Source organism: Dipteris shenzhenensis, chromosome 4, assembly GCF_047967505.1.
Source record: "Dipteris shenzhenensis isolate YYH24624 ecotype China chromosome 4, Dip_SZ_1.0, whole genome shotgun sequence".
NCBI classification, from domain to species: Eukaryota; Viridiplantae; Streptophyta; class Polypodiopsida; order Gleicheniales; family Dipteridaceae; genus Dipteris; species Dipteris shenzhenensis.
In genome coordinates, this window is record NC_141599.1 from 58,615,534 (window position 1) to 58,639,926 (window position 24,393).

Below are 24,393 nucleotides of genomic sequence, written 5' to 3' on the forward strand. Positions count from 1 at the left end.
TTATAGCCAATAAATATGGAATTTTACATTTTTTGCCTTATGAACCATCTAGTTTTTTGTGAAAGAAGATGACAAAGTGCTGGATCCAGTCTTGCTTTAGCTTCCTACTCAGCATTGTGCCTTGGGTGAGGAGAGGCTATACTTCAAGAAATTTAGCATCAGCAGGCCTTGTAGGGTATTTAGCACCTTGTGTTGGGAGTGAGAAGGCCCTTTGAATGATTATACTATTGAGGATAATGTTGAGTGGGCTTTGATGTAAAATGATGGTGCCGTACTTACCAACCTGTGCATTGTTGGAGTGGTAAGAATGGAGAAAGTCCTTGATGTACGTGGCCTCCAAGGATTATAGGCTCTCATACAAACTTCGCAAACCCCTTTTCTCTAAGAAATATGTTGTTGCGTTGGAAAGAGCATAAGTCGATGTAGCTGGCCACACAAGTTCCAATGACTGGGCCTCATCAATGGTTGTGTAGGCCAGTGGTGATTGGGGTGGCATTTGTTATTCTTGGGTTTCCATGTCATACATAGAATCCTCCTCAAAGCTATCACTCTGAACCACAAATGCCTGTGGTTGCCATGGTTGAGAGGAGGTAGATGGCTGTGAACTTTGGAGGGGGTCTCGTGGTTGAGGTGTGACAAAACATGAAGAGGGGAGAGGAGAAGAGTGGAGATGAGGAGAGAGGGCACAGCTAGAGAGCACACCACAAATGACTAACTGTACACTAGATTTAGTTGAAAAAATAGAATATATACAAACCCTTTTAGGGTTAGGGTTAGGGGATCTAACCCTTTCCTTTATAGCACTCTATAAGGTTAGTGCTATGCACATATGATCACGTGATGGTGCTATGCACACATGATCACATGATGTTGAGCGTGAACTCTCAACACCTTCCCTCAAGATCAACATCATGAAGTAGGCCTTCCCTCAAGATGATGATTCTGGGGAATCAAAGAAGGACTGAGCATTACATTCTATCACACCCCTTTAATGGGAATGTCCTTCCTCTACGTCAAACCAAGAGCTAGTCGGTGTTTCTCAAATAGCTCTTTACCGAGTGGTTTGGTAAAGATGTCTGCAACATTTTCTTTGCTATCACAATGCTGCAATGTGATGTCACCAAGTAACACTCTTTCTCTGATGAAGTGCTCTCTGACATCAATGTGCTTTGTCCTAGAGTGATATACTAGATTTTTGGCCAATGCTTGAGCCGATTGATTATCACAGTATATTGTTGTTGGCTTTGACTCATCAAAGTAATCTGTTTCTCACAATAGTCTTCTGAGCCATATAGCCTCACATGCACCTGTAGTGAGTGCTCTATATTCTACTTCAGTCGAAGATAAAGAAATAGTTGGTTGTTTGTTTAACAACCATGTTATAGCACCTTGACCAAGGAAAAATGCATATCCCTATGTCAATCTCCTGGTCTCATGATCTTCGACATAGTTACTATCATAGTATCCATGCAACCGTGGATGACTTCCTCTGTATTCTATCCCAAACTGTCTTGTGCCTCTGATGTATCTCAAGACTCTTTTGGCTGCATTCCAGTGAGACTATTTTGGATTTGCCATAAACTATGCTAGTGAGCTTACTGCATAACAAATATTTGGCCTTGTGATTGTTAGATATATAAGAGATCCGATGAGCTACCTGTAGTATCTGTCATTGATTATAGGCTTTTCTGAATCTTTAGTTTCAAACTCTATTCCATGGGAGTGGCTGCAATCTTGCAATCTGCCATATGAAACTTCTTCAAGAGACTGTCAACATACTTGAGCTGACTCATGAATGTGCTATCTGAATCTCTCCAGAACTCAATTCCAAGACAATAGTGCATAAGTCCAAGATCTTTCATGTTGAACTCTGCAGATAAGTCTGGTTTCATTTTTCTGACGAAGCTATCCTTGCTTCCTATCAAAATCAGATCATCTACGTACAAAAGTGCAATAGCAATGTCTTCCCCTTGAAATTTGTAGTAGAGAGTATGATCTGCATTGGACTTCATGTATCCCAGATTAGCAAAATACTTGTCAATTCTACTATACCAACTTCTAGGTGCTTGCTTTAAGCCATAGAGACTCTTCTTGAGATGGCAAACCTTATTCTCCTTTCCTGGTTCAACATAACCTGTTGGTTCTTACATGTAGACTTCCTCGTCTAGATAAGCATTGAGAAATGCATTCTTGACATCGAGCTGATACACACTCCATTGGCTGTGTCGCTAGTGATATCAAGAACCATATGGAATCCATCTTTGCTACTGGAGCATAAGTCTCATCATAGTCTTGACCATATTGCTATGCAAATCCTTTTGCAACTAGTCTGGCTTTGTATCTCTGAATACTGCCATCTGGGTTGTACTTCACTTTGTATACCCATTTGCTTGCTATGGCCTTCTTTCCTGGTGGAAGATTGCATAATTCCCAAGTGTTATTTTTATACAAAGCACCCATTTCTTCATTCATAGTAGTTTGCCATTCTGGCTTGTCTACTGCGTCTTCGAAGTACACTGGCTCTTCTGTAGCCATGATGGTAGTCATAAGAGCATAGTTGGTGGTTTCCGCCTGAATTGCTTTGCCTTTCTGAGCATATGTCAATCTGGCTGGTGGTATGCTTTCCCTTTTAGACTGTCTGAGCTGCTATGGCTCTGCTTGGGGTGTTGCTGGCAATTCTTGCTCTTCTTCATCAACCTGTTCTGTAGATGACTGTGAAGTCGATGCTTCTATCTCCTGTGTAGTTGAGGTTTTCCATTCTGATTCCTCATCAAAGATTACATCTCTGGAGATAATGACTTTGCGGTTGATGAGATCATACAATTTGTATGCTTTGCTTTCTTCATTGTAGCCAACCATGATGCATTTGCATGACTTCGCATCCAATTTCCTGCGATGATCATCATGTATGTGGGCATATGCTATGTAACCAAATATGCGGAGATGCCCAATGCATGGCTTATGTCCAGTGAATGCTTCATAAGGAGTCATACCTTGTATCGGTTCGGTAGGAAGCCGATTAAGCAAGTAGTCCTGTAGCTATTGCTTCTACCCAATATTGATTTGGAAGATGCTTTTCATTAAGCATTGCTCTAGCACTGTTTGCTAAAGTCCCATTCTTCCTTTCAGCTATTGCATTCTGCTGAGGAGTATCTGCTCATGTGAATTGTCTTCGAATGCCGTGATTTTTGCAAAAAGTTCATGAATGCTGAAGACATGTATTCACCTCCTTTGTCTGATCTCATGACCTTTATCTTTCTGCCTGTTTGGTTTTCTACCATGGCTTTGAATTCTTGAAATCTGGAAAACACTTCAGATTTCTCTTTCAGAAAGTAGACCCAACAATATTTGCTATAGTCATCGATGAAAGTGAAGTAGTAAAGTGAACCATTGATGCTATAGGTTTGGGCATAACCCCATACATCTATATGAACCAAATCAAGAATACCTCATGCACGAGAGGTACTTCTGACAAAGTTGGTTCGCTTTTATTTGTCGAAGCAGCATGCTTCACAAACTTTTCTAAGAAACTATAGCTTCGGAATCCCAATTACCATATTCTGATTCCTGAGATCTAACAAGTACTTGAAGTTGACATGACCATATCTCTTGTGCCATTTTGCAGATAGTGGCATCTATTGCATTTGAGCTAACATGGCATGCTTATCTAGTACTGTAGCTAGCATTTTGTATAAGCGTCCTTCCTTGACACCTTTTGCTACTAGCTGACATCTTTTGGATTTGTCTCTGATAATGCATTCATCACCTTTGAAGATGACTTTGTAATTGTGTTCAGTCATTTAACCTACTGACAAAAGGTTCTTGCTGAGTTTCGGAACATAGAGCACATCTTTGACTAATCCTTTTGTACCAGTGAAATTGTTCATAGGGATAACACCTATCCCTTGAACTGGATTCGATGTATTATCTGCTATGTAGATGACATTTTTCTGACCTTCTAATGCTTTCATCTCTGTGAACCATTCTTGATGATTTGTCATATGAGATGATGCACGACTGTCGATGTACCAAGGATCCTGTTCCACTTGGTTGACTTGATAGCTGAAATCCTCTTTGGGATTGAAATCAATGTCTAGGTGCATTGTATCAGTCTGATGCAATTCCTTGCTTGCAAGAAACATATTTCCATGTTCATTTGCAAAATGACTGTGACTAGAATGTCCACCACGATGATTTCCTCTACCTCGAGAATTCCCTTGATTACTACTGGATTGACTGCCTTGGTCGTACTGCTTCTTGCGGCAATCTCTTTCATAGTGTCCAAACTTGTGACAGTAGTTGCACTGAATGTTTGACACATTGGTGGATGCATTCCCTCATCCTTGAAATCTTCCTCGGTTGGAATGATTTCCTCTTTGCTGATTCTAATGTTGATGGGGATGTTGCTGATGTTGATGCTGATTCTGACTTTGATTTTGTTGCTGATGACCACTTTTCTGGTATGATCTACCTCTTCTTCTTCCTCGATTAGGGTTCATAGTCTTCTTGCTGCTGCAAGTTGATTGTTATAGTCTTTTATGCAGAGTACATAAGCATGACGGTTTCACTCCTATTGTGGAAACTCTAGTTGATCTGGTTTCTCAGGGTGAGAATCCTGGATGTGTTCTTGGACTCGTAGAGAGCTGCGAACATATCCCATGCTTCTTTTGATGTCTTGAATGTGTTGAGTTGTCCTTATAGCATCTTGCACATTCTGCTTGATCAAGTGATAGGCATACTTGTCTTTCTTATCCCATTCTGCTTTAGCTCGGGCAATGGTAGGATCTACTACTAGTGCGAAAACTGTTTGTGTAGATGTAGATTCCATTTCTGGTGCTATGACAATAGATGGAGTAGAGCTACTGGTAGTTAGATCGGCCAATGGTCTAGGTGTAGATCCATCGACATACTCCCATTTGTCCTAAAGCACAAGAATGGTCTCCATTCGGTATTTCCATGTACCGTAATTGGAGTTGTCTAACTTAGCAGATGCCTTCAAATTGAGGTTGCTAGTCGATAGGGTGCAAGAAATTTACTCAAAAGTGTCATGAAGATCACTGTATGAATCAACTACAGATACACTGAATATGTCAAGTGAAATCTCTGTACGGTCGGTGAAGATAGAACTGCAGTATATAAAATCTTATCTATATTACAAGGCTTGTGGCAATGATGCCGGGAATAGCCAAGAGGCTTTACAAGGCTGAAAATGATGTGCACGATGCCGTGAGATAGCTGAATAGGCTTTACAATGGTGGCATGTGTGTGTGAAATCAAGTGCTATCTGCCCACTAAATCAATCTGCAATGCCTCTGTACTCTGAAGTCTACTCATTGAACTGATAAATGTAAGGTTTTAGGTGATGTAATGATGTGAAACCATATGTGAGCGTATGGACTAACTCCGAGTAAGTACTAGTCGAGAATTTTGGGCATGGCTTAGATTAGCAACTTGGGGAAATTCAAAGCGTCCCCTCTATGGCGATCTAGTCTACACTGATCTAGATCTAAACCAACCGTCGATCGATGAAAGAACAACAAATAATTCCTTTTCTTTTGTTCTTTTTAAGTGCTGGGTCAGATGCGTCAATGTAGAGGCAAATGTACGTGAAGGAAGTGGTTTTGTCGATGAGGCTCAAATGTGAGTGTAACTTGCACCAAAATGTGCATATGAGGTGACAAGCACGTAGAGCACAAAAAAACGAGCGACTTTTCTTTTTGGAACGCCCTCAAATTCTTCCTGGATCAAGAGATACGACTTGATCTAAGTGGAGGGGCAAAAGGAGTGCAAATGTGCTCAATGATGATGTGTTACTGTGAGTCACATGCAGTGATGATGTGGCACTGTGCTTTACAAGAGGTGTGCCAGTGAAGCTTTGTGCTGAGGTGGCAGGAGTGGTCACATGAAGTGACTGTGAAGCACTATGTGTGCCTGCAGAGGTTAGTGCTAACTGGACTACTGAGGTGGCATTGCTGATGTGGCATTGATGACATGGCTTGATGACATGGCCTGATGACATGGCCTAGTGATGTGGCCTGGTGACATGGCATTGATGACATGGCTTGATGGTGTGTTTGCCTATGTGGCACTAATGATGTGGTAATCATTGTCGTGGCAACACTATTGACATGTCAGATAAGATGATGTGGCACTTGGAGAGAAGCTGATGATGTGGCACTTAATGGTGATGTGGCAGATAAGGTCTACCACGTGGCTAGTCCTTGACCAAGCCCTGGTGTGGTGACCCTGAGGATAAGGTTGACCAGGGTAACTACCACGTGTCATAAGGACAACGACTGGAATCTTTTGATGATGAAATCTCAAAGATTCCATCTTCTTCTTCATTGGAGCTCTGTGAGCCTTGGAGATGGCGCCATTGATGGAGAGGGCTTGGGCATGCAATCCGTATCTGAGCCTACCATTGTTTAGCTCGTTGAGGGAGTGTTGTGCTTGGTCGTTGGTGGCGGTTAGGAGCTCACGGGAGCTTGCATGCGTTGTTTGGGCTACTGCTAGAGACGCAGCCTTGTCGCAGTAGATGGTGTCTCTCGCAGAGCTTAGGCTTTGCAGGCCATGATGGAGTTCATTGCTGCTGTTTGTTAGTCGGCTGTTGGAGAGGTTGCATTGCTGGGGGTGCCCGTCTATGTAGTAGGGTGCAACGATACTTGGAGATCAGAGCATAGTCGATGCCGCTATCCTCCCGAATCTCAGTTTCACAAGATCTCTCCACCTTTAAAGGTCGGACTCACGTACCTACAAGCATACTCTCCTATGGTCAAAGCTTTGGCATTCGCCTCAACCTTTTACCATGACAATAGACCAAGATAGAACCCGGTCGATAAGGCTTGATGGCAAAGTAGCCGTCGTAACGAGGGCTACAAGCGGAGTCGACGAGGCATTCGGATGGAGACGTAGATTGGTGCGCCCCTCGTTGAAGGCTGAGGCATTGCCTTTGTGGAGGCTAGGAGCTCCCTTGCGGAAGGCTTAAGCTGTAGTTGTTGAAGAAGGCCGCTGGCTATTGGCATTTGTGCGGGCTTTGGCTATTGCATTTGGAGAAGGTTGCTATGCCAGGCGTTGAAGGGCCATCAGGTGCCAAGAGCCTGAAGGCTTTGGAGGTCACAAATTCGGTGGCTGCTTGGAGAGGTGGCCATTCGTTGTTGGGCCGGTGATGCTGCTCGGTGGTCGACTGTCATTGGAGGCTCACAAACTGCAGTCGTATTGCAGGGCCGCTATGGTGGAGGAGGCCTTTGAGTCTCCTGTGTAGGCTCGTAGATGCATTGCAGAAGCTCGCTTTACTCACTGGAGAGTCGAGACTAAGGGTAGAAGCAAAGGCTCTCTCTCACATAAAGTGCAAAGGCTCTCTCTCAGAAATGAATCTCTCAGCAGAAATCTCTCTTTCTCACTGAATTTTCTAAGAACCTCTAAAGATCTCTCTCTATTGCTCTCAATCTATCTCACAATGGAAATCCTCACAAAGAACTCAAGCAATGAACGAAAAACTCTCTCTCGTTCAATAGATCTCTCAAAACTATCAAAAAGAGATGAACGGAAATTCCTCTCAAATGGACGGAAATTTCTCGCATCGGAAGTGAAGGGAAGGATCTCACAATCACTCAAGAGAACTCTCAATCTCACAATCTCACACTCTCAAGACACGTAATGCCTCAGCAGAAGGCAAGGGAGCTCTGATACCATGACAAAATATGAAGAGGGGAGAGGAGAAGAGTGGAGATGAGGAGAGAGGGCACAGCTAGAGAGCACACCACAAATGACTAACTGTACACTAGATTTAGTTGAAAAAATAGAATATATACAAACCCTTTTAGGGTTAGGGTTAGGGGATCTAACCTTTCCTTTATAGCACTCTATAAGGTTAGTGCTATGCATATATGATCACGTGATGGTGCTATGCACACATGATCACATGATGTTGAGCGTGAACTCTCAACAAGGCGGTGGGCTCCTTCTGCGCATCCTCGTTAGTGGCAGCATTGTATTTGAACCTACATCCATGTTCATATGGTGTACCATTGTGTGTTTGTGAGAGATCTTATTGTTACACATGCTTTGAGAGTGTGGAATGAAAGTGTATGGCACAATTATTCATGCAATCGACTATGTGTCTAAGCGAAACTGTGTGAGTGCACATGACCTAGTAGCTAGGTAGGGACTAACTATATGCTTTTTTTGTTGTTGCTGGGATTTCATAGGGCAGCTAGGACTCGGGCATCACTTTTGAGCCATAGGTTGAAATCGGTTGATGCTATATATATGTGTGAAGACATACATATGTAAGTGAGTGCTTGTGATACAATCTAATCCTAACTAAGAAAGATTTGGGTTTCCCAAATCTTCATTTTTTTCGGGGATTGCTTGCATGCTGAAGTAGTAGCACTTCAATCGACTCCTATTTATGGGTGTGTTGAATTAGACTCCATCCAATGTTTCTACCAGCACAGCTCTGATGGAATTCATCTTTCTTACTTGGTAGGGTCCTTGACCTAGATACTTGAGTTTTCCCTTGTGTACTTTGGCATTGTATAACAAGACTAGGTCACCTTTCTTGATGTCTTTGGCTTTAAGATTTTTGTTAAACCATGCCTTTCTTCTGTGTATTCTATTGTCATGGCATGGTAGGCAACTAATTTGGTCTCTGTATGCTTCTCCAATTAATAGAGTCTTTCTTTCAAGGATGCATGATCTCCTATGCGTTCCTGTACTGCTATGCGTAGGCTTGGTATTACAAATTCTAGTGGGACCACAGCTTCAAGGTTGTACACCAATTGAAAATGTTTATTCCCTATACTGACCTTGAGTGTGGTTCGGTATGCATTTAGTTTCTTTGCTCAATCAGAACGCTGTGGTTCTACTACCTTCGTGAGGATAATGCATAATATTTTGTTGGTGGATTCGGCCTGGCCATTCCCTTGGGGGTAGTAGGGTGTGCTTTTTCTATGGATTACCATAAAGCCAAACAAGAGTTCTTGGATTACCTCATTGACAAAATACGTGCCTAAATCTGACACAATTTCAATGGGGCATCGAATACGGGTGATCACATTCTCATATAAGAATCTTGCTGTGCTTCTGGCATCTACCTTTCTGACTACTTTAGCTTCACCCCATTTGGTAAAGTAATCAATGTGGCCACAATAATGTAGCATGCCTGTGTTCCCTTTGCTACTAGACAGATGGGACCCACATAGTCAATCCCCCATTTTTCAAATGGTTTTTGTGCAACAACTATTGTTAGGGGATTGAAGTGTTTGTGTTGGGGTTTACTGGCTCATTGGCATACATCACAACCTTTGACATATTCATAGGCATCTGCCTAAAGTGTTGGTCACCAGTAGCCTTCGAGGATGACTTTTCTTGTTGTGGCTTCCCCTTGGAAGTGTCCTCTTTCTTGCTGTGGCTTCCCCTTGGAAGTGTCCTCTTGCAATGCCTTCATGGACTTCACTCAGGATTGGCATGATCTCATGAGGCATTACACATCTTCTTAAAACCTAATACTTGCCCATCTTGTACAGTTGTCCTACAATGAGTTGATAGGGTGCAGCTTTTAAAATTAGAAATTGTTCCCCTCTACATCGAGGTCACGATCCCCATCATCGCGATGGTGCCGGCCATGTTGTGTTGTGTAGGAGTCAAAGGGATTTCTTGAATTTCAAGGGGGGAATCAAGGTAGAGTATTATCAGAGGCATTGGCCGCAGTGGTGTTGTATGCAAATTTGGCAAGTGTTGGTGTTAGAGGCAATGGCTGTAGCATAGCTACATGCAAATTTGGCGAGAGGTGCAACAGGACTTGTCGTAGGAGAGCTCACGGCCCACAAGGTGTTACAAGATGATTTATGGTGGCCTACTCTCTTTGCAAATGTAGCCAAAATCGTTAAGCAGTGTGACCCTTGCCAACAAACTTCCATACCTCTTAAGCAAGATTTTATGCCTCTAATGGGAGTTCTTACTGATAAACCTTTTGAAAAATGGGGCATTGATTTTATAGGACCAATCAGTCCAGCAACAACTAGGAAGGCTGACACGAGAGAACTGCCAAGTTCCTATATGAGAATGTTATATCACGCTTCGGCCTCCCACTTGAAATTGCAAGTGATCGAGGGACTCACTTCATCAATGACACAATTCATATTTGAAGGAGTGAGTTCCTAATCGTTCATTTAAAATCTACCCCCATTACCCTAGAGCAAATAGCCAAGCCGAAAGCTCTAATTAGATTATGTGCCAAACAATGAATTGCATGATGGAGGCCAGTCGTAATGACTAGGAGCACAAACTCATTGCAACATAACACCTTGGGCATATTGCATGGCATACAAAATCACAACTAACTGCATGCCCTTTAGCATTGGGTTTGGGGTTGAAGCAGTTATGCCCATGGAACTTATAGTTTCAAGCCTAAGAGTAGCCATTAGAGATAGACTATCGAATAAGGCTATTACTAAAATGCTAATAGAGCTTGAAAAGCTTGATGAGACGAGATTAAGAGTGGCGTATGGTATCAAGGTCGAGAAACTTTGCCAAAAAAAGTGGTTTGACTGCTATCTCCGAAACAAGGACCTTAAGGAAAGTGACCTTATGCTATAATATAGCGTGAGAAATACTAAGCATAAGCTTAAATATCGCGGGATGGGTCCATATCGCGTTGTGGAAATCATGCCGCGTCACGACCCTTGACAGAGTTGAAATGGATGGCTATATTAATGGGAGTAAGCTCAAATGTTATTATGCCCCCCTAACTCTTCAAATGCTACAAGCCATCCATTGAGCAAAGGAGTTCTAAAAAGAAGTTGCCCACATGAAATGGCAAGCAATAGAAGAGGCTAGACCCTATCAAGCCAAACCAAACAATTAGGGCTTGTAACAATTTTTTAAAGCATCAGTGGAAGGGCTAAATCCCATGGATGATCTAGTCATTGCACCTGCTAGAGTGTAAGTGTTTCAATTGTATAGGGAGACTATCTATTCCGCTCAAGCCCCTGTGGACCCAGTAGCAACAGAGAGTCACAACTTGATATCTCAAGAGGTTTGCGACAAACTCTTGACATCTGAGGTAACCCTTGAACCCACTCTTATCATGGTATGAGCAGTAAACGGTTTGAGCACACCAACTGTAGGTTATGTATGTGGGGGAAGAGGGAGCACTCAGGAAGGGATAAGAGACACCAAAAGTGGTGGAGCAAAAGCTACTCCAACTTATTCCTCTATCATATATATATGAGTATACATGGGCACTGTACAAGTGGGTGGGCACACTGCCCTTTACCCCAACAACCTCCCACTTAAAGGCAGTGTGCCTTTAAGGGAGTATAGTACACATATAATACAATCAGCCATAGGCTGAAAAACAAGATGACCAGACCATCATCCTATGCCCATCGGCACTTTACAATGTGCAAAGTGCATAGAGGATAAGCTGCTAGCAGACATCAGGTTTGCAGGATAGAAAATGACAAGCTGTAGATGCCTGTCAACCAAGATCTCATGCCAGATCTCACTGGGAGAGTGAACTCTCACCACTACATGCTCCTGTGCTAAGTCCATAGCACCCGAACTGTCACTGTGCAAAGAAAATGTCTTTGTACCACCTGTGACCATAAGCACATGTCCTACAACAGACCTCTGCTGGTCTACCCAACCTGCATCACCTACATGCTGCTCCTAGAAGCATAAGGACCTGATGTCCACAACCGCTTCCCTACTGCCAAAATCTACCATAATCATGCTACCAACTCCCACTGCAATGGAAGCAAGAACCGGAAGTGTAGCCCCAATGGCAAACATGTGAGAACCAAGTCTCAACAACAGTCATGGATGCATGAAGTACTATGGCTGCCATATCAACCATAACTTACTGCTCAACTGATTTGTGATCATCAAACCTACAGTGTTTCAAGTATGGAGCCAATACAGGCCATGGAGTACTCAGTAACTTCCCCCTCTCCATACTGAAACAACCAAGTATCAGAGACAAACATCATCAAGACCATGCAGCTTTCATTGCAAAGCATGCCGGCCCATAAGGAACCATATGGCAAGTAACCTCAGAAGGATAGCAACCTCCTGAATACTGAGACCATAACTTGTCTCACTGCGCATCACATCCTGAGCTCTCATAACGGTATCAAACCTATGAAGCCAAGCTCGAGGGGATTGCTTTTGGCCATGGAGGCACTTACGAAGCAAACATATCAATGATTCTTGCCCATGCGCAATATGACCTGAGACAATAATTGTAGAAACCACATCTGTCCTAGCATAACCAGCCAATGGATCATACCGGGCATCATTAGCCAAGGTATCCTCCTCACCATGCATAGCCTCATCCTCATCTGCAAGAGGCACTCTGCATCCTGGGAGTAAACTGTAATTGTCCATAGAAGATGCATCAACAATCTCCATAGGAGTATAAACTTATGGAATACTGGAGACATCTAACCGTCTCTGACCAAAATTAGGAAGTAATCGTGGCTGTCCCAAATTTATAACTTGCTCATCATGGGAAAAACCTCCCACTCCAAGGGATATGGGCTGCCCAAAGAATTCGGAGGTATCAGTGCACTTACACCCTCGTGGAACACCACTCTCCTGCTATCCATAGTCCTGGGCTGTCTAAACATAGCATCCTCTCTAAAATAGACATTATGGCTGCATATCAACTCTCTAGTTGAAGAATCCCATAACCTTTAGTCCCTACTGGACTCACTATATCCAAGAAAGATACACCTCCTCGATCAGGAACCATGAGCATAAGCCTCGCAGCCAAACACACGTAAATGCTCATAACATGGTGCCCTGCCTATCAAGAAGTCAAATGGCACTCTACCATTCAGAGATCTCCTGGGTGACCTGTTAAGCAAGTATGCAGCTGTCTTACATGCCTCAACCCAATAGCATTCGGTAAGACCTGCATATCGTAGCATGCTACCAATCCTGTCTAATAGAATCCAATTTATGCCTTCTGCCAAGGCATTGTGAGCAGAAAGATGAGGAGTGGTCAACACCCTCCTGATACCAAGTGTATCACATAGATGTTGAAATCTAGAAGAGGTAAACTCTGCATCACCATCAGTCATCAAGCTCAATAGCTTCTTTCCTGACTGATTTTAAGCACTACCCAAGAAGCACTGAAATGTATCATATACATCATGCTTCTGCCGAATCGGATATACCCATATGTATTTTGTAGCAGCATCAATAAATGTCACAAAGTAAGAGGCACCACCCAGTGAAATGGTAGGCATAGGCCCACAAACTGTGCTATGAACCAACTGTAATGGCTCAACATACCTCTCATTGGCTGTCTTCCTCACAAAAGAGGATCTTGACTGCTGACCATCATCACAATCATGACACAAAATTTGAGAGACATCTGTAACAGGAATGTATTTCAATGTTGTAAGGGCTTCCATACCAGCAGTAGACATATGTCCAAGTCTGGCATACCATAAACTAACTGATGGCTACTTACTAATCATAAGCATCTTATCCTGGACACCTGATACATGCAATGCATAAGAGAATCCAACCCGTGATCCCCTAGCCATAACCAAATTGCCTCTAGCAATCTTCCATGCATGATCACCCAAAGAGACATGATAACCTGCCTCAACCAACTGTCCAGTACTGATCTTGCTTGTAGCAAGTCCTGGTATATGTCTAACCCTCTGTAGAACAAGAATAGAGCCACTAGGCATAACAAGGTGGATATCCCCATAACCATAGACATCTATAGAATGATCAATGCCCATCAAACCACTCTCCACAATGCATTCCTGATATGCACTGAACCATGACCTATGAGGGGTCATATGACATGAAGCACATGGATCTAACATCTAATCACTGAGAATGGGTACATCAGTGGCCAAGAAGGAGGTGTTAGACATAGATAAAAGAATGCCTTCACCACTGCTACTGTTAGTGGAAACCTTGGCATCCATGCCTTGAAGCTCAACATGCTTCTTCTCCTTCTTCCTGTCATTCTTAACCTTGCTCTTCTTCTTGTATTTTCTCAGCCATTTCCAGCAGTACTTTTTCATGTGGCCATACTTTCCACAATAGAAACATTTAACACAAGTCCGAGAGCTAGACTTGCTCTTGGAATTCCCCCTTGAACATGACCTATTTCTACCAATTGATCTACCTCTGGAGTGCATATCAAGGCTGTATTTCAGCCCATCATGTTGTTGCATAACACTATCATGGTCATACATCTGGCATATACAAGTATAGAGCTCATATGCATGGCAGTCTACACCCTGTACACCATCCTGTACCTGCAAGTAGACTGACTTCGAGAGTGATGATTGAATGATAGAGCATGCTTGCTCATCCATGTCATCCCAATCACTCTGTTTAATGCTATTAGGCTTGACACCTTTGCATTGAATGGGCTTATGCTGCCTTTTATGCACTAACACATCATAAATCTTCTCTTTCCAATACTGAAAGTTTGATCCATCCAACCTCTCAATATCAAAGAGGGCACTACCAGCTGTAGATGCCATATTTGTGGCACAATAGCTCACAACCAAAGAACAATATAGTGCAATAGGCAACCCAAATGACCAAAAAATAGTGTTTTCCAGACCAATCAGGTCTCCAAATAAACTGGCTGATCCAATGCTCAAAAGCACTCAGCTATAAAGTGGCATAAACAAGAATATATGCAGCCCAGTAGCCTACCAATGCCTGGCAATCCAAGTAAGAAATGCACTGAATCAAATGAGCAATGCCTGCTCAACCTGCCTGCTCAACCAATGGCAATAGGAGCCCAGCTTAACTATCCATAAACATCAGTGCGGCATCCACCAATGCAAATCCATAATGCATCGAAATGGCATTTATTGCATCACCAATCTATCACCTCAAGTGTGCAATCCTTTGGCAAGAAAATCAAGCATTCACCACTTGCCAAATGTGCCAAAATGACTTGCCAAAATGCCAATAATGCCCTTGGACTAAAGTGAGATGCCAATCACTTTTTGTAATTTACTGTGAGTTCCCAATTCACTATTGTGCAAGAAAAATTCCTACAACAATACCTCACAGCCACTTTAGGCAAAATAACACGCTATCCTTGTTTTTGAACAGCGATATCTTTTCACTGAAAGACCGGATGCCAAAGCTGTAAACAGCAAAGTTGTAGCTTGTAAAAGGATCTACAACTTATCAGTTGACCTCAAGAGCCAAATCCTTGTGGATTCTCAGATATTCTCACCTGAAAAACAGCTTCTTGCACATTGGTCACAAATAGACAGTAGACTGCAACTTTTTTGTGGTTTTGCAGAGGCTGTAACTCCTGCAACTTATACCGGATCAACTTACTTCCAAAAGCAAAGTTGTAGTATTTCTGTGAACTAAAACTTTCTAGTTCAGCACAAAGTGCAATTCCACACCAGGAAAGAGATATTCAGTCTTGAAAATGACTGTTTTGTCATAAAAAATAGCAATAGTAGCAATTGTAATGTCCTGACCAATGGCAAACACAATGCCATAAAATCAGCCCCGAATATGGTAACAAATCAGCCCCAAAATGCTGACAAACCAGCCCTAAAACAGCTCCAAACAATGCTAATCTGATAGGATCTCAATACATCACCGTACCACCGTATGTATCTAACATAGGCAAATAACCATGCATCCAACGAACTGTCAATGCATCTCAACCAGGCATGTACCACTATCAAAGCATGTGTCATTGCCATTGCCAAAGTGATCTACAAATCGAAAGCTCCTTGTGCAAGCCTACAAAATGGCATATGACCAGTCCCGCAAAGTGTCCAAGCAACAGCCTCAAATCAGCCTATCCACAGCTGATGTCCATACTTCACAGCATCAATGGCAATCTGCTCGGCATCCAAGCGCATCCATAGTTCACTCTGAGTGCTCACAAGTTTGCCCACCAGAAATGACATGTTCCTGTAGCTTCCTTGTCAAAGATATATTTGCTTCCAGGACAGGAAACTAAGTTCTTCCAATTGAAAGAAACATTGACCACAAACTGTGCCACCACAACCACAATATAGGCTAAATTGCAATGGAAGGAGCTCTCATAGAAGCAGCCCAGCAACTCCAACCAGGAACTCCCAAGGTAGTGAGTAGAAACCATGTCGAAAATGAGGGCAAATGCAGAAAAATGCCAAATGCCGCTGTATCACTCCAATCTTCTCTGCAATGTGCTCTTAAAAGACACAAAAGCTTGGCAATGCCTAAGTCAATAGAGTTGACTAATCTGCAAATTCAAGCTACTGGTATATAAGATTGTGAATTGGAACCAAAACTGAAGTGGCTGTAAAGAAACTGTTGACCCAGTAGTCTATCAAAAAATCCATACCGACTGTATGGACATTGTACAAACAAGTCGCTTCTGCAATAGACTGTGTGGACTTTATGGATTCCATACAGCCCATAGGGATTAAGTGTACAAATGGCAACGAGCACGTACAAGGCCTTGAATGCTACTACAGCAGCTCCACTCAAAGTACAGATGACTAAAAAAAAAACTAAGTGCAGGAATGGAGGAGTAGATCTCAATGCAAAAGTGGTAGTGCTAGTTGAGGCTTTCTGCAACAATGGCAACAATGTGAAAGAATAGGGTAGATACCTGCTCAATGGCGAGACAAATCTGAGACAAAAAGTCGATGTCTACAACTGGAGTTGTTCACGTGACAAACACTGGAGCTAGTTGTGGTGAGAGAGCCGTGGGAATGACCTTCCTAAGTCTGCTGGTTACGACTATCTGCAAGTGAAGTCACATTCAGCTCTCACGGGAATCTACCAAGCTCTCCTTCGGGCTCTAGGCTTCCTCCACGCTCTGATACCAGTTGTGGGGGAAGAGGGGGCACTCAGGAATGGATAAGAGACACCGAAAGTGGTGGAGCATGCTACTCCAGCTTATTCCTCTATCATATATATATGAGTATACATGGGCACTGTACAAGTGGGTGGGCACACTGCCCTTTACCCCAACAATGTAGACATACCAATATCAATAAATAACCATAAGGTGGCAAGTTGATACTATGTGATGCATGCCTATAGGTGAAAAACCTGTGGCTATATTTGCTCTATTTGAGCATGATGTCATTTTCATCTCTCCATATTTCTATGCCAAGAAAATGATAAATGTAAATCATCATATTAAGTAGATTTGAGACTTTATAATCTATACTCCAGAATCTATATGTAGCACCAACTTTAGTCAAATTGAATGTTTGAGGGCTTAGTTTACTAATCCTTTAGATTTGGTCTATGAAATCATTATCGTAAAGTAGAAAAGAAAGCAATCTACTTAGACCCTTTCAAAAGTATTATCACAAAGGAGTGATATCATGAACTAATAATTAAAAAAAATCAAAGGCTTATGAATCCTTAAAACAAAAGTTCAATTAATTTAAAATCGAAGGGGTATTTCTAGTTTGTGAGAATTAGGTAAGAGTTAGAGGCTTCAAAGTTAGAGGCAACTCGCTGATCTAAAAAAAAAGGGAAGCAAAATGACGACAAGCATGTACAAATGAAACTATAAAGACACATCAGAAACCAAACTCACATAGCCACACAACACCTCGAAAAAGGAGCATACTAACATACATACCACAAACACATAGCAATCAATAAGAAAAGGTACAAAGAACAGACACAATAATATAAACACAAGCACATGAAAAAGCTAAAGGAAAAACAAACAGACAAACACATAACAAAGTAGACATGATGCCTAGTAGAGACCCCAAAATAGCAAGGTCACACAAAGCACAAACACTATGACTACACTTGACTCGTGACCAAGAGAAATAGACTACACATTGCAATTACACAAAACACATTACCAAACAAAACTAAACAATCTTCCAACACGCACCACACCATGCAAATAGTGGAAAAGTATGTGTCTCTATCACCCTCCCAATGGTCATAGAAAAAGAATGTTAAGGACAATGTATGAATATCCCATGATGGAATGAATCACACACTCTTTAGGTATTGTGTTCAACTCACTTTTTGTGCACTTGCTCTCTGTCACTAAAGCATTTATACTACCTTACATTCTCAGACTAGTCTTATCAAATTTCTAAAATACAATCTAGATCAAAGAAGGAAAATTCTCTATTACACTGAAGTGTCCATACTCCCTTACATTCTCAGCCTAGTCTTATCAAATTTCCAAAATAAAATCTCAAATCAAAGAAGAAAAAATGTAATTGAGACAAACAAAACTAAAATCTACATATCTTTTAAAAGAATATGAATTGACCCTTCAAAATTGAAAGCAATACAAGAATCACCATTGCTATTGAATCAATAAATGCTCCTAGGATTTGTAACCTATTGCTCGAAGTTTGTAAAGGATCGCTCAAACCTAACTACTTTTCTCTAAAAGCTCTTTGAAAAGGAGAAAATTGTCTAGTGGGAATGACGACCCCCAAAGGTCTTTCGCAAAAGCTAAAAGTCATTCTATACAACACAATATTACTTCATCAACTTGATGTTTCCTTTGAGTATTATACATAACCGAGGTTAAGGCACAGTGGCCTTTATCCCCCAGACAGTCTTCATTGCCTCAGTCCAAAAACCATCAGATTGTAAAGTATTTAGATGCAGGAAAATGGTGAGAGTATTTATAACGAATACTCATGGTTCTTTCATGAGCCCTCCAGAGTTTTCAAACCATAGAGGAAACAAAAATCACTTTATGACATGAATAATAGAAACTTGCCTTTTTCTAAAATCAAATAGAGGAGCTTGGTCTATTTTTTGGTAAGGAGCTCAACTAGGAAAATATATCTTTTAGAGCTCATGAACTAGAAACATCACATGAAATTTGTACATCTTTTGATGTGAAATTAACTTCCAAACATCTCACAATGGATCAAAATATCCATAAACATATGCAAAGGCTAATAAAAATTCCAAGGGTTGGTAACTACACAACTTTTTTCTTGATCTCATTATTGTGAACACAATGTCCCAAACACCCATAACTTCACAAATACAGCTGAAAGCGTTTTGCCATAATCAACAATTCCTTCTCTCTTGGTTCATGCACCATTATCCACAAAGACATAGATGTAATATGTGCATATTCATACATTTATACAAACCACCAATGTCAAACCACGAAACCTTCATTGCGTATGTCCATCAAATCCTTCAAGATTTGCATAGACCCAATGGACGAACACAAAAAATGGTTTCACACAACATGCAGCAGAATACCAAAATTTGCAACTGTGGAGAGAATTCACGCATGGCGTTTTTTTAAGGTTTTTATGTTAAAAATTGGGGATAATATCCAAAGAGGATAGGATAGCGTTCTCATTGGTTGGCAGGGGGTGTGTGTATGAGGTGCGTCCTCCCCTTTTGTGCGCTGTTTCCTTCTCGACTTCTACTCTCAGCGTCCCCCTCCCTCACACGCACTCGATATGGCTCCCCTCGCGATCGCTGGACCTACAGCTCTCTCTTCTACCTCAATTCTAGGTGGGCAGAAGCTCCCCACCTCCACCCGACTCTCTGTGCCTGCCCGCTCTCCCGCAAGGTATTGCTCTGCCTACAGTACCTTCTTCTGCTTTGTGCCCTGCTCATCGAGATTGTTGTTCATCTTCCGTTGTTTGGCTGTCCTTGTGTTCAGACTAGGTGTGGCAACGGCTAAGTATGGTGAGAAGAGTGTCTACTTTGATCTCGAGGACATTGGAAACACTACTGGCGCTTGGGATCTCTACGGCTCTGACGCCCCGTCTCCATATAATGGCCTTCAGGTAGGACACCCCATCTCTCTCTGTAAATCTTGTCGCCTCTGAGAAGTTTTTACTGAATCGTGGATGGGAGATTTATATTGCAGAGCAAGTTCTTCGAGGTATTCGGTGGCGCCTTCACTAAGAGAGGATTGCTCTTGAAATTCCTTGTATTGGGAGGTGGCGGTACTCTTGCGTACATCAGCTCGTCTGTCTCGGGTGATGTTCTCCCCATCAAAAAAGGGCCTGTGGAACCCCCGAAAAAAGGTCCCCGTGGAAAGATTTAAACCATCTCTCGATACGAATACAGCGTTAATGTGACTACTCATTATTCATGTGAGTTGGAAGGGACGTTTCTCGGCTGAAGTGTGCGAGAGTGTAACTTAAATTGAAAACGTGTATTTAATTGCCCACCATTAGGCTGAAGAAACGGAAATTTACAATCTCGTCGTCACGTCTTTTATCACGTACATTCGTTTCCGTCTTGATCCTTGGAGTTGTCAGCAATGGCAATGACAATGTCAAACAGTTGTGACATCTTTTTGATGTGCAGTCTTGTGCGCCCACACATTCTAGGTTTTGCAATTTTTAAGCGCAAAGGTAAAACTAGCATTGGCGAGTTTTTAGACTCGTTTGAGACGCTATGTCCAAATGGAAACCCATGCCAAGGTCCCTAACTTCCGCAGCTCCGTGGTGTCTTCACATCGAAAAGTTCACTTGTGAGTACTGAAAATATTTTCGTGTTGACAGTACATTAGCCCCTATCGATGTAACAGTCTCCTTGAGAAATGCTGTGAAATTGATCTCAGCCATCAGATCTAGGAGATGTTGGAGTCTGGACTCCTTATCCATTTCTCATACTTGATGTTGACATGTTTGAAAAATATCATCGCTAGAAAGGCTCAGCCATGGAGCTCTGAAAGCCGATGAATATGTTCCTCCTCATTTCCATGTTAGTAGTAAGTTTAATGGTATCTTCTTTGATTTGTCCATCTATACGTATATTTTGGACACTCTAGAAAATGTGACGCTAAAAGAGGAGAAATTTGAAAGAATAGGATCGTGAGGTAAATCACCTCATGAAATAAGACAACCTGGAAGTACAAATGGGTGGTCAAAGCATTATGAAGATGAGAAGCTACAAATGGTTTGCAAACCATATAAAAAGAAGTGTCACAACAATAATCAATCTTGACGTGGTTTTTAAAATTGAAAAGATATAGATGTAATATAGTATGATGAACTGTGATATGGTTTTCTAGAAGATAAGGATTACATAATAATTGTGGAAAGAGACGTAATAGCTCCAAAGCCCTCAGAAAGAGGGAGAATCTTGTACTCACCTAATCAATAGGTGAAACGAAAAATTGTGTAGCATGGTGAAAATGGATTTTGTTGTTAGTGGTTGATTGTGGAAGTGGATTTGTGGTGATAATACAATGAAGCAACTAAAGTTGTTATTACTCTTGGTCATTTTGTCAGCTTGATGCGGTGCGAGGTCTTATACTTGAGAATATGAGAATTGCATGCAAGCTCTCATTCTTGAAACCTATCAAAATGAGAGGTCTTATACTTGAGAATATGAGAATTGCATGCAAGCTCTCATTCTTGAAACCTATAAAAAGTCAATGTAAATCTCACTGAAGTAATTACAATTGGTTGCCCTTGCTCAAAGCAAAGCAAAGTAAGGTAGTTTGCTTCAATATGATTGATATGCCTCCAAACGAAGAATACGCAGGTACATTAGTTCAACATATTTGGTGTCTATGCATCAAATAGTAATGCTTCACTTGACTTAAATAAAATATTTAGATTGTAAATAAATAAGTGGTTTGAATTCATAGGTCTAAATGACCCTGATTATAGTGATAAGCAAGAGATTTCATAAGAGAGAGACCATGGCAACTAGCTATGGATTTGAATTTTGACCCTGAGTTTGAATACTAGTTTTGAGTTTTGATATATAGTCGACCATTGTCATGTCTATGTTGTACTTAGGACTTAGTACTGCCAATTTGCATTTTTTGCATTTTGCGTCTTGCATTGGTATGGATGCTCGTGTAGTAACTCCACTACCACAGCTCGTTGGATCAGGATTTTCACAATCTCATAGACCCAATTGGTCTTTCAAAGACACTAATAAACTTTCTTTCTTTCTTTCTTACTTTCTTTCTCAATAAGAGCTGAATGGGGGTGAAATTAATGAAAGTTTATTCTTGACCATACTTGGAATTCACTTTCTTGGACTAGCATATATCCATATCTTCATATGGATATGATGATGTAACACCTTTTCTTTATATGTCACTATTTGGGACTAGCATATATCTACCACATGGTAGCTTAAGGGGATGTTAATGTGTCTTCTTATCATCCCATGTTGCTATCTTATTTCTCTTGCATCATTCATTGATCACAATAGGTAACCTAATAAGACATAACCTTCCACTTAATCATCCGCAAAACAACCAATCACTAAAACACCAGCATGCACAAGGATGTAGACAAAAAAAGACCCACCACAATGGACAATATTGTGTAGTCTAGCAATAACTCCACGTGTCATAGGGATCTTGGAGGAAGGAATGTTGATGGAGACTCCCTTCTGGAAAAACTCCTCATTGAGAGCTTTGCAAAGCATGAACCTATCACTTGTGTCATGCAAGTGCCTACCAGATTGTGACAATGCAATTCCACAAGAGAGAAGATGGAGGAGGGAAAGAAGAAGGAAAGAGAAGGGAGGGGAGAGATTCTAGAAGAGAGCGAGAGTGAATTGGGGAAAGAGGAAGGGAAGAGAAGGGAGGGGAGCCACTCTTGAAGAGAGGGGGAGATTGAAAGGGGGGAGTGGCTATTAGAAGGCAACATACAATGGAAAAACAAGAAGTCTCAACTCAACAAGAAGATGGAGAATGAGAGAGATTGTATTCCCAAGAGTTTGCGATACACAATGAAGACCATAGTAAAACATTTGGCCTTTTATACATTCCACATTTTGAAGGGAGGATCAACCCTGTTCTTTCTCACCTCTCTCTCTCTCTTTTTACAATCTCTTGGTCCCATATGCCTTCAAGGTGGATCTAATATTGTCTATTATCCTCTCTTACTTCTCCGTTCTATCTTGCAAAACATTTGTCGCTTGCATGAACTGTTAACTCTGGTGGCTAACATGCCCCCTTTCCTATTCACGATCCATCAGTGATTGGGTTTGGTACATTATGTTGGACTTGACAGCTTTGTTCATGATACAAAGCCGATCAAATAGTCTATGGGAGATTAGGAAAAATGGATGGAGAGGCTTCAAAAAATGTGTCTCGAACATATCTTTAAAAATCTGTATATGGTGACCATGAAGATTTCAGACACATAGATATAACCGCATTGGTTGTGGAAACTACGGGTCGGTGTTGAGGTTGAACACGATCTTAGACCATAGCCTTTGAAAGTTCTCTTTTGCAATAGGCCCTTGAGTGAGGATTCCCCGCAACAAAATGATTAGTAGATGGAAAAAGTGCATAGTGGATATGATTGCTAAATCAAGTACCATGGCTAAAGTTGAATTAAACTCCTCCATTTGTGATGCCAGCGTATAGGAGGTACCCGTGTCAAAAAATCGAGCCTTTAATAATTATATTCAATGTTTGGATCTGAGGCCTTCATAGATTCAAAATCTTTATAGGGCTAGCGTCATCATAGAGGCATATATGTTGGGTTGATCGATGCTTACTATAAATAGTAAGCTCACTAAAAAGCCTTGTGCTTTAAAAATAGTATTCACCATTGTGGTTGGAGCCATGTGTCTGCATCTATTATAGGCACGTGTATGGGATCTGGATGTCTGTATCCGCCTCTAACGTCCCTCAAATTTTCTTACTACCATTTTTGGAAACTCTTTTATAGCGAATCTGTAAGGGCATGTACCTCCAATATATCATTTTTACTCAAGTGGAAACTCTGGAGTTTTCCTCACCACCTATTGATGTCAGAGGCATCATCGACCACTCAAAATGATGTGATGGCCTGATACTATGTGTTGTGGTCTGGTGGGGGCTCCTGGGATAGGTGTTCCTCCTCCTCATGTGGGTTCTCGCTGATTTTTTTGTTGTCTTCCTCTCGCACGGACCCTTTATGTCTAAGAAGAGTATGGGATTTAGGATTTTATACCAAGTGGTATTGCCCATATCCTCTGGACCCCCCATGGTGAAAGATTGTTGTTGCATCCTGTTGTAAGGGTGGGTGGTTGTGTCGTGTGGTAAGATGGTGTGCTATGAAGTGGATGGCTAAGAAGGGTTTGTGACGGTAGTGATAGTGGGATCCGAATGAGGTGCAGTGTTGGGATTAGATGGAGGAGGAAGGGGACAAGTGGAATTGAATATGGCCCATGCAAAATCGGCATCTATTTCTCGTAGACCTATGGGGTATGCGACATGAGAGTCATCAAATTGGCTAAGGACCATTTGAATCATATTTTGTAGGGCTTCATGATATTATTATACAGGGTGATTATTCCTATGGGTGGATAGCGTTGTCTATTCAAAGTCATTGAAAATGAACTTTGCGTCATTATGACCATACAAGTACATCCACCCGAGGGTTGCGGCCAAAGTTTGTGGGTTGCAAGGGATGTCCAGCAATTTGATGGATTTTA

At 41.7% G+C, this 24,393-nt stretch overlaps 1 protein-coding gene across 1 annotated transcript; it reads left to right on the top strand.

Annotated features, from left to right (window-relative positions):
• Nucleotides 1–19,357: 19,357 nt before the first annotated feature.
• Nucleotides 19,358–20,191, top strand: LOC147903113 (photosystem I reaction center subunit VI, chloroplastic-like). Its single transcript, XM_087374197.1, has 3 exons — nucleotides 19,358–19,552; nucleotides 19,646–19,772; nucleotides 19,856–20,191. The coding sequence occupies exons 1-3, from the start codon at nucleotides 19,440–19,442 to the stop codon at nucleotides 20,033–20,035; spliced, it is 420 nt and encodes a 139-aa protein (XP_087230323.1). The 5' UTR covers nucleotides 19,358–19,439; the 3' UTR covers nucleotides 20,036–20,191.
• Nucleotides 20,192–24,393: the final 4,202 nt, after the last annotated feature.

What these genes read in the sequence shown, in the direction of transcription:
- LOC147903113 (XM_087374197.1), top strand. Translation starts at nt 19,440, where the DNA reads ATGGCTCCCCTCGCGATCGCTGGACCTACAGCTCTCTCTTCTACCTCA. An exon ending in CCTGCCCGCTCTCCCGCAAG is followed by an intron (nt 19,553 to 19,645) that starts GTATTGCTCTGC and finishes CCTTGTGTTCAG; the next exon opens with ACTAGGTGTGGCAACGGCTA. An exon ending in CTCCATATAATGGCCTTCAG is followed by an intron (nt 19,773 to 19,855) that starts GTAGGACACCCC and finishes TTTATATTGCAG; the next exon opens with AGCAAGTTCTTCGAGGTATT.